The sequence below is a fragment of the Chelonia mydas genome, chromosome 8, assembly GCF_015237465.2.
Source record: "Chelonia mydas isolate rCheMyd1 chromosome 8, rCheMyd1.pri.v2, whole genome shotgun sequence".
NCBI lineage: Eukaryota > Metazoa > Chordata > Testudines > Cheloniidae > Chelonia > Chelonia mydas.
This window is the reverse complement of record NC_057854.1, coordinates 46,268,987-46,284,326: the sequence shown is the minus strand read 5'-3', so window position 1 is coordinate 46,284,326 and position 15,340 is coordinate 46,268,987. Positions and strand designations below refer to the sequence as shown.

Here is a 15,340-nt window from a genome sequence, read left to right as displayed (position 1 = left end):
ATAGATTCTTTTCAGAGACCCCTTGTAACTCGAGAGACCTTGTCTACAGTTCCTCAGAGGCAGCGTGTTCAGATGTAAAATGCTATTATTGGAACCGTCAGGTGTGGCTTTATCCTGTTTCTCTCAGACATCCGCTGTGAAACCCAAATGAAGTTTAAAACCAAAAAACCCCTTAATACCAAACTTAAGAGGTCGACCAACAAGTGTCTTACCAATTAACTGTATAATCCTATTATTGCAACCCTTGTCCATTCTTCTGCTTTTCTCTTCCTCTATCAGTTTATTATTCTTTTTTAATGTGCCATGCCTGAACTTAGATGTAAGCTCTTCCAGGCAAGGACTGTCTTCACTTATTTCTGTGAAGCAACTAGCTTACATTGGGGCACTCTGAACTCATAAATAAGACCCAGATTCTCAAAGGTATTTAGGTTCTTCACTTCCATTGAAATCAGTGGGCAAGTAAATAATAATCATCAATACCTTATATAACACGTTTACAATTGTATCTCTACATCAGAACTCATTCAATTAAGTTCATGATCCCTGGGTACCTAATTTTTTTTCTTTTCCATCCTGTTTGCGTGGCTACACATTGAGCATTTTAAACAGTTCTTTAATTCTTGTATGTAGTTAATATAGTTGGTTCAAAAGGCTCTCCTGTCCCCTATATTGTTGAAAACAGATATTTTATTATGCTGATTATGTCTACAGCAGAAAACCACAAAACTGTATTGTCTTTGAACATGGCTGTGAGCAATTGAGTTAGATGACACAATGCTGACTACACTTCAGCAGTCAGTGTAGACCAGGATACACAATGTTCAGACATGTGCCCTACAAATGCTACGTTATAGAGGTCAGTAGTACATCATCTAACTTGATTGTTCATACGGTGTTCAAATGCAGTCAAATTTGTATAGTGTAGATCAGTCCAGCTGGTTTCCTTATTTCTCTGGCTACCTTATGAAACAGTAGAAACACACAAATGTCAGAATGAGAAAGAAAGTAAATATTGAGCAAAACACAGAGTCCAGGAACATCCACATTATTCCTGAGTGCAAACACATTATCTATTCCCATTCAGGGCCATCGAGAATACAAAAAAAGGAGTGCATTATATTGCCTCAATAATGAAAATGATAATAATTAATTTCTTAGTACTTATACAGTATTTTGTATTCAAAATACTTTATGGGCATTAATTTCAAACAACTCCAAGACATAATTAGATATTAACATGGCAGAGGGAATGACCCAAAATGAGTACCGAAGATATTCAAGGACCAAATACCAGAAAGCAAGATTAGTTAGATAAGGCTTGTGTGGCATCACACAAGAAAACATTGCACTTCTTAATAATCTCCTGAACATATTTTGGAATTTGCCCTTGAAAGAAAGCTCTGAGGGCTTTTTCTTTTCTGAGTAGGCATTTGATATGAACATACAAGAGTGTTTTTTCAGTATTCGGACAGGAAATCACACGAGAACAATATAAGGAACTAATTCATTACCCAGTGAATGTTGTGGATACAACTGTTTATATCACCTTGGTCGGATGTTTCTGAATCCTATTCTTGATTTTTGCCAGTGACTCACTGTGTGGCCGTTAACAAATCATTTGGCCTCTCTTATCAAAGATAAAATCGGGACATCTGGTCACCCTAACTCTAGCCAATGACGACTAGAGAACTAGTGAAATTGTGACATCACAAGATCCAAGTGAGTGAAAGCTGAGCAATTGAAAGGTACAAGAATTTAAAACTCTCTTTGTTTTTGTTAATGCCTATTTAACCTTAATGCAGCATTGCAAACTCTCACAATTTTATCACAAGTCTTGAAATATTTGGTGTTTCTCTTAAAGCCCCTGCACATGGAGTCAATTGATTACATGAGAATCTCAGCTTTCATTTTTTAAAAATGGTGGTTGTGGAGAAAAGCTTGAAAATGTGTATAACCTAGAGTTTCAAAAATCAGAAGGCAAAGAAATGGAACCCAGAATTTATTATTTCCAAACCAGTCTCATAGTTTCTTCAGGCCTGACTCATGAGTTTGGAATACCCGGGGTTAGCAATGGAAATGGCTAATTAACGTAAGTATTTGTGAGCGAAGTATCATCCTCACTCCTTTTCTGTTTAGGAGTTCATAATAAACATTTCTGAGACCTTTCAGTGTGTCAGAAAAATCGGACACTCTGGCTATTTCGAAGGTTAAAAAAAAAAACAAGGAAAAAACTTTACAAGACTTAAAACTGTCATAAACAGAGGGGAAACCCAAACCCACCCATTTAACAAACATTTTCAGGTCACCTCTGGGTTTCCCTATTAGAGCTGATCACATTTCCTTTTTAACAAAAAGTGTTTTAGTTCAAAAATAAAATAAAATATTTTTAAACATTGTTTTAAGTTTGTTATAAATATTTTGATATGTTTCATTTTCCTTTCCTTTTTCTAGGTTTTTTTCCGAGTCATTTTCCAAGAAAAAAAAATTCTTCTTCAAAAATTACTAGAAAAAACGAAGATAGGAAAAAGAGAAGGAATGAAAAAAAAGAGAACATAAATATATTTTTAAAAATTGACAAAAACATTTAAAAATACCTCCAAATTGATCCATGTAAAACCCATGAAACAGAAGCAACTTCAATATGTTTATTCCATTTTTTCAGATTCAAAGTATTGTGAACTTTCACAATTTGATCGCATGTCTTATGACATATGGTGCATTTCTTAAAGACCCACATCCTGGAATCAAGGGATCAACAGAGAATCTTGGTTTTAATGTTTTTTTTAAATTTCTAGCTCTGGTGGTTACAGAGAACAGCTAGGAAAAGTGACTCCTAACTCAGAGTCAAATAATTATTATTTCAGTATTGCCAATCTCAAGAGATCAAAAATCATGAATTGGACTCCCCAAAATTATGAGATTGGCCCCAAAATCATAAAGCTTTTGTTTTTTTAAAAAAAGGTTTTATTGAGTTTTTTAGTCCCGCGGACACTCCCCTGGCATGGCCAGGGTTTTGGCAGCAGCGCAGGAAAACATTATGTGATTTGTGATACGTTCACCAGCGGCCATATTGCACATTCAGCTCTCCACAGATCTTCACGAGTCATGTGAGCACTGGCAAGCCTGCCCCCATCTGGGAGACGCTCCAGCTTTGCCTGGGAACCCCCCTACCCAACTGACTGCTTTCCCAACTGCTCCTCCTCCAAGGCAACTGCAGCCAATCAGAGGGGCGGCAGAGGTGGGGAGAGCTCTGCCTGCACCCCTCAGGAGCCCACATTGTTCTCACAGGAGTGGAAGGGGCACAAATGGTTGCAGCAGCTCAGGGCAGCTCTGCCGCTCCTCACCTCAGCAACAGACTGGGTGAAAAGCTGCTGGAGCTGTGGGAGGGACAGAAGTGATGGGCAGTGCAACGGCAGCTAGGGTTGCCAGGTGTCCGGTTTTCAACCGGAACGTCCGGTCGAAAAGGGACCCTGTCAGCTCCTGTCAGCACCACTGACCAAGCCATTAAAAGTTCAGTCAGTGGCGCAGCAGTGCTAAGGCAGGCTCCCTCCCTGCTATGGCTCCACGCGGCTCTCGGAAGCAGCGGCATGTTCCCTCTCTGGCTCCTACACGTAGGGGCAGCCACGGGGCTCCACACGCTGCCCCTGCCCCAAGCGCTGGCTACGCAGTTCTCATTGGCCAGGAACCACGGCCAATGGGAACTGCAGGGGCAATGCCTGCAGACGGGGCAGCCCAGAGCACCTTCCTGCACCCAACACCCCGCATCCCCAGCCCCACCCCAGAGCCTGCACTCCCAGCCGGAGCCCTCACCTGCTCTTGCATCCGAACCCTCTGCCCCAGCCCAGAGCCCCCTCCCACACCCCGAACTCTCATTTCTGGCCCCACCCCAGAGCACACCCCCACAGCTGGAGCCCTCATCCCCTCCTGAACCCCAACCCCCTGAGCCAGCCCAGTGAAAATGAGCTAATGAGTGAGGGGGGGGGGGAGTGAGCAACAGAGGGAGGGGGGATGTAGTGAGCAGGGGCGGGGCCTAAGAGAAGGGGCAGGGCAGGGGCAGACAGTGATGGGCTGCCAAAATCTTAACAACCGGTTCCCTCCTCACCCCACAAGAGGGTCGTTGCCCACCCCTGCCCCTGGATCCGCTGCCCCATCCATCCCCCTCCCCTGTCCTCTGACTGCCCCCAGAACCAGGCAGGAGGGTCTTGTGGGCCACCGTAGTGGGTGCCCACCCCACCCCTAAGAGCCAGAGGGACCTGCCGGAGGTCGAGGCGGGGAGTCCCAGCAGTGCTTACCTGGGGCAGCTCCCAGGGAGCATCCGGCAGGTCCCTCTGGCTCCTAGGGGCGGGGTAGCGTAGCTGGGGGGGAGCAGGGGAAGCAGCCGCTCCCCCCACTGATCACATCAAAAGTGGTGTCTTAGGCGCTGACTCCGTGGGTGCTCTGGGGCTGGAGCACCCACGGGGAAAATCTGGTGGGTGCAGAGCACCCACCGGCAGCTCCCCCCCCACACCCGGCTCCGGCCTCAGCTCACCTCCTCCCCTGAACGCACCGCCCCGCTCTGCTTCTCCGCGCCTCCCACCCCCACCCCGGCTTCCTGTGAAACAGCTGTTCGGCGGGAAGCCTGGGAGAGCTGAGAAGCAGGCGGCGGCTTCACACTCAGGCCGAGGGTGGCGGAGGTGAGCTGGGGCGGGGAGCGGTTCCCTTGTGCCCCCACTCCCCCCGGGGTACCTGCTGCGGCACGGGCGGCCCGCCTCGCGCCCTCACGCCCCCCTGCTCCAGCTCACCTCCGCCTCCCTGGGTCTGAGTGCGAAGCTGCCGCTTGCTTCTCAGCTCGCCCCGGCTTCCTGCATGAACAGCTGATTTGCGGGAAGCCGGAGGAGGGGGCAGAGAAGCAGAGAGGGGCGGCGCGTTCAGGGGAGGCGGTTGAGGCGGAGCGGAGGTGAGCTAGGGCTGGGGGTGGGGCGGGGAGCTGCCGATGGGTGCTCTGCACCCACCAAATTTTCCCCTTGGGTGCTCCAGAGCTGGAGCATCCATGGAGTCGGCACCTATGGCGCCACTTTTGGCCGGTTAAATTTAGAAGCCCTTTTAGAACTGGTTGTCCCTCGTGGACATTTTACAACCGGTTCTAGTGACTTGGTGCGAACCGGCTCCAGCTCACCACTGGGGGCAGAGCCTCGGCAGAGGTACGGGGCAAGGGGCAGGGCAAGGGTGTTTGGTTTTGTGCAAGTAGAACGTTGGCAACCCTCATGGCGGCAGGGACCAAAATCTCCTCAGTGAAGTGGGAGCGTGGGCAGCATCATCTGCCACCTGCATACGGGTAGGGGGGAACCCTCAGCTAAAGCCCTGCAGTGGGACTGGGATCCCGTGGGTCTTGCTGCCATAACAACGGGAGTGGATAAAATGTACTTTGTTGCAGGCAGGGCTGCGTGGGCAAAAGAAACCAGACTGCAGTAATTTATGGGACTAAATCTCTTGTCAGTGTACCAAGAGTAGCCTATTTGGAAAATTGCTAATTATTCTGTTTCAGGTTTCAGAGTGGTAGCCGTGTTAGTCTATATCAGCAAAAAGAACAAGGAGTACTTGTGGCACCTTAGAGACTAACAAATTTATTTGGGCATAAGCTTATGTGGGCTAAACCCACTTCATCAGATGCATGCAGCAGAAACTACAGTAGGAAGATATATATATATACAGAAAGAAAAGGAGTACTTGTGGAACCTTAGAGACTAACCAATTTATTTGAGCATAAGCTTTCGTGACCTTCACTCCGATGAAGTGAGCTGTAGCTCACTAAAGCTTATGCTCAAATAAATTTGTTCGTCTCTAAGGTGCCATAAGTACTCTTTTTGCGACTACAGACTAACACGGCTGCTACTCTGAAACCATATATATACAGAGAACATGAAAAAATGGGGGTTGCCATACCAACTCTCTTTCCTATATATACTTAGCTCCCTTGCTCCGAATCGGGTGTAGTACACCAGCTCAAGTCAGGTCAGAGAATCACACTCACTGGTTTTGTTGTTCTGTGACATCACATATGCACAGACTGTCACTGTTGTATCAGCATGCTGTCAGTGCTGCGAGCAGTTTTTCTGTTAAATGTTTTTTTTAAAAGCAGTGATAATCCTGACATCTAAATAATGGTGTTTCAAAGTTTCAAAAATGGTGCTTAAGCAGTGTAAAAATAAATCCAGTTTTTTAAAAGAACTTACTTTTTATAATCATTACAAAAAATCTGCACAATTTAACGCAAAATTGTGGTGCAATTTGTTTTGACGTTCCATATGATATACACGACAGCACTCTGTCATAAATAGAATTTCAGCAACGTAATGCAAGCTTGTCTTTTTTTAAATAAAGGTTTTAATACTTAAATGTAAGCAAGGGATTTGATGTCTATTATAACGGAAGTTAAAGTATTTTTACATAGTTTAAGCAAGATTTGTTTTATTCTTTTAGTGGTAAAAATTATGTCTGAATTCTGTTTATATATATATTAACCAACTTTTTTTTTAGTAGCATGGGGGACTCTGTCTCTCTTGCAGGATTTGCAGGGTTTAAGGGTTTTGCAGTGGAAGCGGAATAAAAATGCAAAAAATAGCCTCACACAGGGCTCTACCCTTAGCCCCTCAGGGTTGTTTGTGGCCTGACTCATGACTTTTGACCCTTTGAAGACAGCGGGGCTGGATTTTTTAAACTCTCCCAACATTAAGGCCTGGCTCATGATTTTGGGGTTTTGGCCCCTGAAGTTGGCCACAGCTGGGCACCTGGGCACAGCAGGTGGCTGGGGAAGGAGCCTTGGGGAGGCTTTAGCTCCCAGTCATTCAATGGGGGGAGGGAACCTGTGACAGTTATATCCCACCCCCTAACGGCTTGAGCCAGCAACGGCCGTCCTACCCCCGCCCCCAGTGGCACGAGCCAGTAACCGCGGCCTTAGCCCCGCTCCCTGCCGCCCACTGCTTAGTGCGCTTGACGCATGCGCGGAGCAGCGGCGGCCGGCCCGCTCTCAGCCCCGAGGGGTGGCCATGGCCGGGCAGCTAGAGTCGGTGCCCGCAGTGGAGATCGATCCGGACGGCACGTTCAAGTACATCCTGGTGCGGGTGCAGCGCCCGGGGGGAGCCGAGCACCGGGACGTCATCCGGGGCACCGCGGCCGCCGAGTTCCACAGTGAGTCGGTGCCGCGAGCCAAGGCCGGGCGGGGGGGGCGGAGCCCAGCTGGCGCCTCATGCGCCCCCCGGGCCGATCGCCCCCTCCAACCGCTTTCTTGAGGGGGGAGCCGGCTGCCCCGCCGTGGGCCGCTCCTCCGCTGCTGCTGCAGCACCTCCGGGGTGGCCCGGCTCTCGCGGAGCTGCTGCTGCTGTGCGGACAGCGCTCTCCCCGCTGAGCGGGGCGCTGCTCTTAACCCCCCCCACACACAGACACCACCCCCCCCCGCCCCCCTCGTAGAGCGTCTCTGTCGGGGTTGCTCCTGGGCCTCGGCCCCGCCGCGGGGCTGCGCCTGCACCATCGCTCCTGTGGCTGCGCCGCGCCGGGTGAGGAGCGACTTGCGCTGGTGTCCGGCCCTGGTACCTTTCAGTCAGAAACGTGCACTTCTGAGCAGCCACTGTTCTGGGGTTTGCTAGGGCCCAGCTGTGTAAGTAACAACGGGTCTTTCCCTTCACTTACCAGCTTCCCGAAGGAAACCGGAAAAAACTACTAGGTAGCTGAAAAGAGAGGATTGAAAGTAATCCCCAAGTGAAACCTGAGTTCTGGTTAATGGATTGAACTGGCTTCATTTTGCAGATCATATATTTGAAAAAGTAAACCCTGAAATGGAAAAGTTGGGCTTTGAATGCAAGTGCCTTGGAGGAGGAAAAATTGACCATAATAGCAAAGACAAGAAAATGCGGGTATTTGGTCTTTCCACAGTAAGTGCCATGTATTAGTTTCCTTTAAAAACCAACATTTTAGGGCTCTATTTAAAAATACTAGTAATAATTCTCAGCACTCGGATGGATCACTTATAAGCATTAATTAGTCCACACAGCTCCCCTCTGAGGTGGGTAAAGATGGCCTATTTTAGATGGGGAAGCTACAGCAGAGAGATTGATTTACCCAAAGTCACACAGTAATTGGTGTCAGGGCTGTAACTGGAACTCAGCAGCTCCTGACTCACAATCCTGTACTGTAGCTGTAGAGCATGCCTCTGTCTATGTATCTCTTACTTACATGGCTCAGTCTGTAAATACAGTTTGTTTATAAAATGACCAACAGAAGCAATGAATTATCCATATATGTGGAACACACTGCAGTCTCCATCCCGTCTCACCACTGTAGAGAGTAAATGATAAGAAACAAGGATTTCTTGAGTTACTAATGTGGAACAGAGCAGACTAGTTCCATGTGATGTAAAGACATGTTGTCTGAATCCTGTATAGAAAGTAGCAGTTCTTCAAGTTTCAGAGTAACATCCGATGAAGTGAGCTGTAGCTCACGAAAGCTCATGCTCAAATAAATTGGTTAGTCTCTAAGGTGCCACAAGTACTCCTTTTCTTTTTGCAGTTCTTCAAGGTCACTTTTCCTCCGGGTCAGTTATAGCTCCAAACAAGCTTAAACTTTTTAATGAGGGCTCTTTCTCAGATATCATATTGTGGGGGCAAAGCTCTATGGGGAGGGGGGATGGCATTCAACATTAGGGGTCTTCTAGAGCCTACTCAATATTTGTGGCAGAATCAAACAATTCATGACCAAACTCCTGGATTAATGGTGGTGGTGTGCAGCACAGGCAGCAGCATCTCTCCCTTCTGCCACCAAGATAGTGGGAGAAGGGGCAGTCAACTATACCCCACACTTTGTTTGTCCACTATTGTCAAGTGCCCTGAACTTTAGAGGCATACTGTGTAACTGCAGAGTTTCACTTTGTCAGACAGAAAAATGGAGATACAGAAAAGCTGAATGGCACTCTGGAATAGCAGGTTACATCTTGGCCTGTAAATCAAAGCAACTTGGCTCTTGTCCTGGTTTTTTGTTGTGTGACTTTAAAAATAGGGACATAGTTAGGATAAATGGGGCTATTGATACTTAGCTCTTGGGTAAACTATGAGAATTAGAGGAACGCTTGAGGAGTTCTTTGAAGTGAACTCTGTGGCTGGGATTAAATAGATTGAGCTCCTTGAGATTTAAAGCAATGTCTGAGCCAGCACTGGAGCTCAGCTACTAATTTCCTACATTAGTGGGGGTGATAGGTTGGCTTAGACAATAATTTAATAGCAGTACACGTTGAGATGCAAAAAGTTCAAGCTTTCTAACCATTAAAACACAAATTGTCAACATCATATGTCAAAATATACAAAGTAAATATCCTTAAATCAAACTAAGTTTTGCCTATCTGTACATTTTGATTATTATCAATGAAAATATTTTTTGTGTATATGGTGAAATCGATGTTTACCAATTAAAAAGCTAATTCTTCCAAGACTACTTATGTCTGATATAGCCATGCTTGTTTATGTGGGCAGACCTTGTGTGTAGAAAATGACTTTTTGTATTAGTTGTGTAACATGTAGTTTAAGTGTCAGTTTACTTGTGTGGTCCTCTTGGAGCAGAGTTAAGGCTCTTGTAGTTACCTAAGTGAGAATCAATGCCTTGTTAAGGGCAACTTTAACTCTGATTTTCCTGGCTTCTAACTCGGAAACATTTTAATTCAGATATTCTTGAGAGGTAATAAACAGAACTTGGTTCACCTCAGTGGGACTTCTGTGCAGGGGGAAGCATAAGGCCATAAATCTGGATATTTAAAATGTTAACTGGAACTTGATACTCCTGTAGCCTTATATTTTGCATCCCTTTAAAATCTTTTGTTATCTTTTTTGCAGGGATATGGTAAAGCAGATCATGCAGTGACCACAGAAATACTGAAAAAAGTATACCAAGACTATAAAATCACTTGGTCAGATGACAAGAAATGAAAAACTACTCTGGAATCTGAAATACAAAGTAGTTTGCACTCTAGCTGTTGATATAGAATTGAAGTCTACGTTGTGTTCAAATAAATCACTGTTAGCTTTATCTGAATAAAAAGATTTGTGTGTTCTCCATCTTTTAGTAATTGGAATTAAATCCTACTGGGAAAACAGAGAGCAGCATAAATGCTGACAAGGTTAAAAGTATAATAAGAAAGAATTTGAAAAGCAACTAGCTAAAGACACAAACAATCAACAAACTAATTTAAATACATCGGGGGTAGGCAGCTTGTCAGTCAGCAGGGCTACTGGACAATCCAGGTGCTAAAGGAGTACTCAAGCAGGACAAGACTGTTGCAGAGAAGCTCAATGCATTCTTTGCATCTGTCTTTATGCTAGAGCAGTGTTTCTCAAACTGGGTCCCCGAGAGTACACCAGGGGGTCCATGGGCCATGCTGAGAAACTCCTCCCCCTCCCTCTCAGCATGCTGGGGAACAGGCTTCCTCTCTGCCCTGGCTCCTCACCACTCCCGGAAGCAGCCAGCACGTGTCTGGGGGGCAGGGAGGGGCAGGCGGTCTCAGCGCACTGCCTCTGCAGTTCCTATTGGCCAGGAACCGCGGCCAGTGGGTGCTGCAGGGGTGGTGCCTGCAGGCAGGGGCAGCAGGCAGAGATCCCCTGGCTTCCCCATGCAGGAGCTGCTGTCAGATGGATAGGCTGGTCACTTTTGGGAGCTGACCCTGCTAAGCGCCTCACCCCCTTGCGCATCAAAACTCCCCCCCCCCCCCCCCCAGAGCCTGCACCCCACACCCTCTCCTGTGGCAAAACTGCCTCCTGGACCCCACATCCCCTCCTGCACCCAAACTCTCCCCCAGAGCCCGTACCCTAATCCCCGCTCCAGCCTAGTGAAAGTTAGTGATGGTGGGGAAGAGTGAGCAACACATGGAGTGAGCAGGGGGCAGGGCCTTGGAGAAGGGGTGGGGCAGGGCAAGGCTGAGCGGAGGAATTGCGGGTCCCTGAAAAATGTTAAATCAAAAGGGCGGTCCTTGGGTTGCTAAAGCTTGAGAACCACTGCTCTAGAGTATTTGGGGCTAATTGTTACAAGTGAGACTTCTTTTTAGGTAACAAATCTCTACTGTCACTTCAATCTGAGCAGTTCCTCAGAAGATTTTGGAACAAATTGATAAAACAGTAATAAGTCATCAGGCCCAGATGGTATTTACTTATGTTCCCTGTAAGCTGCTCGGCCATGCAGCAGCCTATTTAGTGCTGCGCAGGCGCTCAGGGAATCCGCCGCTCCTGGGGGAGGGGTGCCCTTCCCCCACTCTGCCACGGCTGGGATGCCCCCCCCGCCCCAACTATGCTGCAGCCCAGACCTGCCACGGCTCGTATGCCCCTACCCCAGCTGGGGCAGCACTTCCTGGTCCGGACTCAGCTGTGGCCGGGGCAGTGCAGCGCAAACCCGGGCAGCCCAGCCCCATCTGCCACTGGGATAGGCCTGGCCTGGACCTGTCGTGGGCACCCCTCCGCGAACCCAGCCCTGGACCTGTTGCAGCCGGGGAGCCACTGAACCTAGTTCTGGCCAGACCTGCAGGGGCTGGCAGAGGAGCACCTATCCTGTGGCCCCAGGTCCGGAGCTGCCGCTGCAGAGAGAGGCGCCTCTCCCCCACCAGCCCAGGTGCTGCTGTGGGGAGAGAGGGCTGGGGGGAGTCCTCTCTCCCCGCTGTAGCCCCGGAGCATCCTCCTGCACCCCAAACTCCTCGTCCCCAGCCCCACCCCAGAGCCTGCACCTCCAGACGCAACCCTCATCCCCTGCACCCAACCCTCTGCCCCACCCCAGAGCCTGCCCCCCTAGCCGGAGTACTCATACCCCTGCACCCCAACCCTCTGTCCCAGGCCTGAGACCCCTCCCACACTCCGAACCCCTTGGCCCCACCCCCACCACATTAATTTTGTTATGTGTCACACATCCCCTCCATATGGTGCACATAACAAAATTCATGTCACATATGAGTAGGAAAAATTAGAGGGAACACTGGTATTCACCCAGGAGTTCTGAAGGAACACAACTATGAAATTGCAGAACTATTAACTGTGGTCTGTAACCTATTGCCTAAATCAGTCTCTGTACCAGATGACTGAGAGTAGCTAATATAATGCTGGTTTTTGAAAAAGGTTCTAGAGGTGATTCTGGTAATTACAGGCCTGTAAGCCTAAATTCGGTACCAGGTAAACTGGTTGAAACAAGTAAAGAACAGCAATATTAGACTCAAAGATGAATATGATATGTTGGGGGAAGAGTCAACACAGTGTTTGTAATGGGAAATTATGTCTCACCTGTCTATTTGAATCCTTTGAGTGTGTCAACAAGTGTGGCAAAGGTGATCCAGTGGATATGGTGAACTTGAACTTTCAGAAAGCCTGTGACAAGATACCTCATCAAAGGCTCTTAAGCAAAGTAGGTAGTCATGAGATAAGAGGGAAGGTCTTCTCATGGATCAGGAACTAGTTAAAAGACAAGAGACAAAGGGTAGGAATAAATGGTCGGTTTTTACAATGAAGAGGTAAATGGTAGAATCCAGTAGTGAGTTGTACTGGAACCTGTGTTGTTTAACATTTCATAGATGAAACATAAAAGGAAGTAAACAGTGAGATATTAAAATTTTCAGACAATACAAAATTACTCAAGATAGTTAAGTCCAAAGCTGACTGGTAAGAGTTACAAAGGAATCTCATAAAAATGGGTAACTGGACAACAAACTGGCAAATGCACATTAGAAAAAATAAGAGAGATCTTGGAGTTGTCATGGATAGTTCTCCAAAAACAGCTGCTCAATGTGCAGCAGCCGTCAAAAAAGCTAACAATGTTAGGAACCATTAGGAAGGGGATAGATATAATGCCATTCTATAAATCCCTGTTATGCCCACACCTTGAATACTGCAGGCAGTTCTGTTTGCCCCATCTCAAAAAAAGATAATTAGAATTAGAGAAGGACAACAAAAATGATCACGGGTATAGAACAGTCAAGATGATCAGGGATTCAACTCCATGCTCTGAGTGTCCCTAAACTTCCAAATGCCAAAATCTGGGACTGGTCTATAGCATGGATCTTTCATAATTGCCTCATTCTGTTCATTCCTGCTGAAGCTTCTGGCATTGGCCACTGTCAGAGTCAGGCTACTGGGCTAGATTGACTATTGGTCTGACAAAATACAGCCATTCTTATGTTCTTATAAATACCGAATAATTTGATTCTGCTTCAATTTAAAATAGTCCAGATTAAATTGTTGGCAATCCCCATATGCCAAGATTTCTATGGCCAAATGAAAGCATTATAAATTAGATCTACATTTGTGAGGGAAATATGTTTAAAGCTACAGTTCATGAACCTCACTATCTAAGTCTTCTGTGTGGATAACTTCTGTGAACAGGCCTGATCTCACCTAATCTGCAAAGATAAACAGGGTCAAGCCAGGCTAGGTTTTCTTAGCTCCCTCTGGAGAAATTTTGGGTTGGTTCAGGCTCAGGTAGGTATGCGTTTTATGTCTCCTCAAGCCTGTATAGAATATTTGTCTAGTTTTTCCTGTCCTCAGGGACTCCTCAAAACACTCTTGAAACCACCTGCCTCTCCACCTATCCCTATCTTTCCTGTTCTCTTCAGTTCTAAATCAAACATGCTACTTCCTGGATCCCCCTCCAATCTGGCGTCCAACCCATTCACTCTACTGAAACTGCTCTTACCAAAACTTTCTAATAAACTCTACCTGGCTAAATCGCAGGATCCATATTCGCTTATCCTTGACCTTCCTCCTGTTTTTTTTTTTGATATTGTCAATTATACCCTCCTTAGAATTTTGTCTTCCCTTCACAACTCTGTCATGTTCTTACTTCTCTGATCATTCCTTCAGTGTATTTTCTGGTAGGTGGTGATCCTGTAGTGTTGAATATTAGGTCCCCTTCTTTTTCCTTTGCGCTTTCTCTCAGGATAATCTATCTGGTCGCATGGCTTCAACTGCTACTTACACCAGACTTACAAATCTACCTCTTCACTTCTGACCGGTCTCCGTTCCTCCAATCCTGCTCCTCAGCCTACCTGACATCACCGGCTTGGATATCTTTCCATCAGCTTAAATTTAGCATGGTGAAAACTGTCCTCTTGACTTTTTCCTCCAAAACTCTTTGCTCCCCTCATTCAATGTCATTGCTGACAATCACCATCCATGCTTCGAAATTGCAAGGCTTTGACTCCTCTATCTGCTCCTGACACATCTAAGGCTGTGTCCAAATCTTTCACTTACTTGACAGCATATTGAAGATGCAACCCTTCCTTTCTGTTCCAGCTAAAAATCGTGGTCGTGTCTGTCCTTATCACATCTTGACTACCACAACATCTTCCTCTGGCTTTTGTAATACTTGCATTGCAACTCTCCATTCCATACAGACTGTGGCCCATAAAATTCTCTTTCTACCATTAAGCTCACTATGTTTCCTTCCTCTTCAAATTTCTATACTTACTTCCCCTCCTCCATGGCATTAAGTTTACATTTTTTGTCTTAGCCTTCAAGGCCTTACATATCTCTAGATTGGATTGCATCTGAAGTCTTGTCTTATTGCATCTTTCCCCATCCCTTCCTACAGTAGTGATGTTATCCTTAATTCCCTGTTAACTAACATATCCCAGTATCTTTCTTCCACGCCATTCCTCTCCACATAATGCCCTACTACTACCCACACAATTTAAGGCTCCCGTCTCCTACCTGTCCTCATGAGTACTCAGGGACAAGGGACCCAACTTATCCTTCTGTAGGCTCAGGGCTCTGTGGGTCTGCGGGGCCTTTTCCCAGTGAAAGAACCTTCACGTGGTGAATATCCTTAAACATGTACATGTACTTATTGGCAATTAGCAACAAATCAATGGAATATACATGCCAAGCATCTAATGCTCACCACTCCCAACAAAGACAGACAGACATCTCTCGATGGCCAGTCAGGATCCGCTCTCGTCCAGGGCTCTGGGTTCTGCACAGTATGGTCATCCAGGGGTTAAAAGTCCTGGCAGCTTTGGTCTTGAATTGTATCCCGGAATTAAGTTCCAACAAGCTTATTTTCTGACCCTCATTATAGTTAAAATGAGAGTTCCTCTTATCCATACCATAATCAATAACTTTATTCAAAGCATGACTATACACTAAATCTAACCAATCATAACCCCTAATGGACTAAAACAATTTCTCTAGCAAGAGCAAAACCTCATAATTTCTACTTATCAGCAAAAGCAAGTTTTAACAAGAAACTCAGACAGGCACCCAGTAAGAAATTTGCAGAAACTCAAATTTATCTTGTCCATACTCCCTTCTATTCCCATGAATCTGTGATTTTAATTTAATTATCCCTGTTAGTA

General features: G+C 46.4%; 1 protein-coding gene across 1 annotated transcript; it reads left to right on the top strand.

Moving 5' to 3' along the window:
- Positions 1-6,885: 6,885 nt before the first annotated feature.
- LOC119566950 (14 kDa phosphohistidine phosphatase) lies at positions 6,886-10,076 on the top strand. Its single transcript, XM_037907300.2, has 3 exons — positions 6,886-7,167; positions 7,783-7,907; positions 9,855-10,076. Exons 1-3 carry the CDS (start codon positions 7,026-7,028, stop codon positions 9,945-9,947), a joined length of 360 nt encoding a protein of 119 aa, XP_037763228.1. The 5' UTR covers positions 6,886-7,025; the 3' UTR covers positions 9,948-10,076.
- The last annotated feature ends 5,264 nt before the right edge of the window (positions 10,077-15,340 follow it).

Excerpts from the sequence above, each read along its gene's own strand:
- LOC119566950 (XM_037907300.2), top strand. The coding sequence starts at position 7,026 with ATGGCCGGGCAGCTAGAGTCGGTGCCCGCAGTGGAGATCGATCCGGAC. Across the intron at positions 7,168-7,782 it reads CGCGGCCGCCGAGTTCCACA|ATCATATATTTGAAAAAGTA; the intron begins GTGAGTCGGTGC and ends TTCATTTTGCAG. Across the intron at positions 7,908-9,854 it reads GGGTATTTGGTCTTTCCACA|GGATATGGTAAAGCAGATCA; the intron begins GTAAGTGCCATG and ends TCTTTTTTGCAG.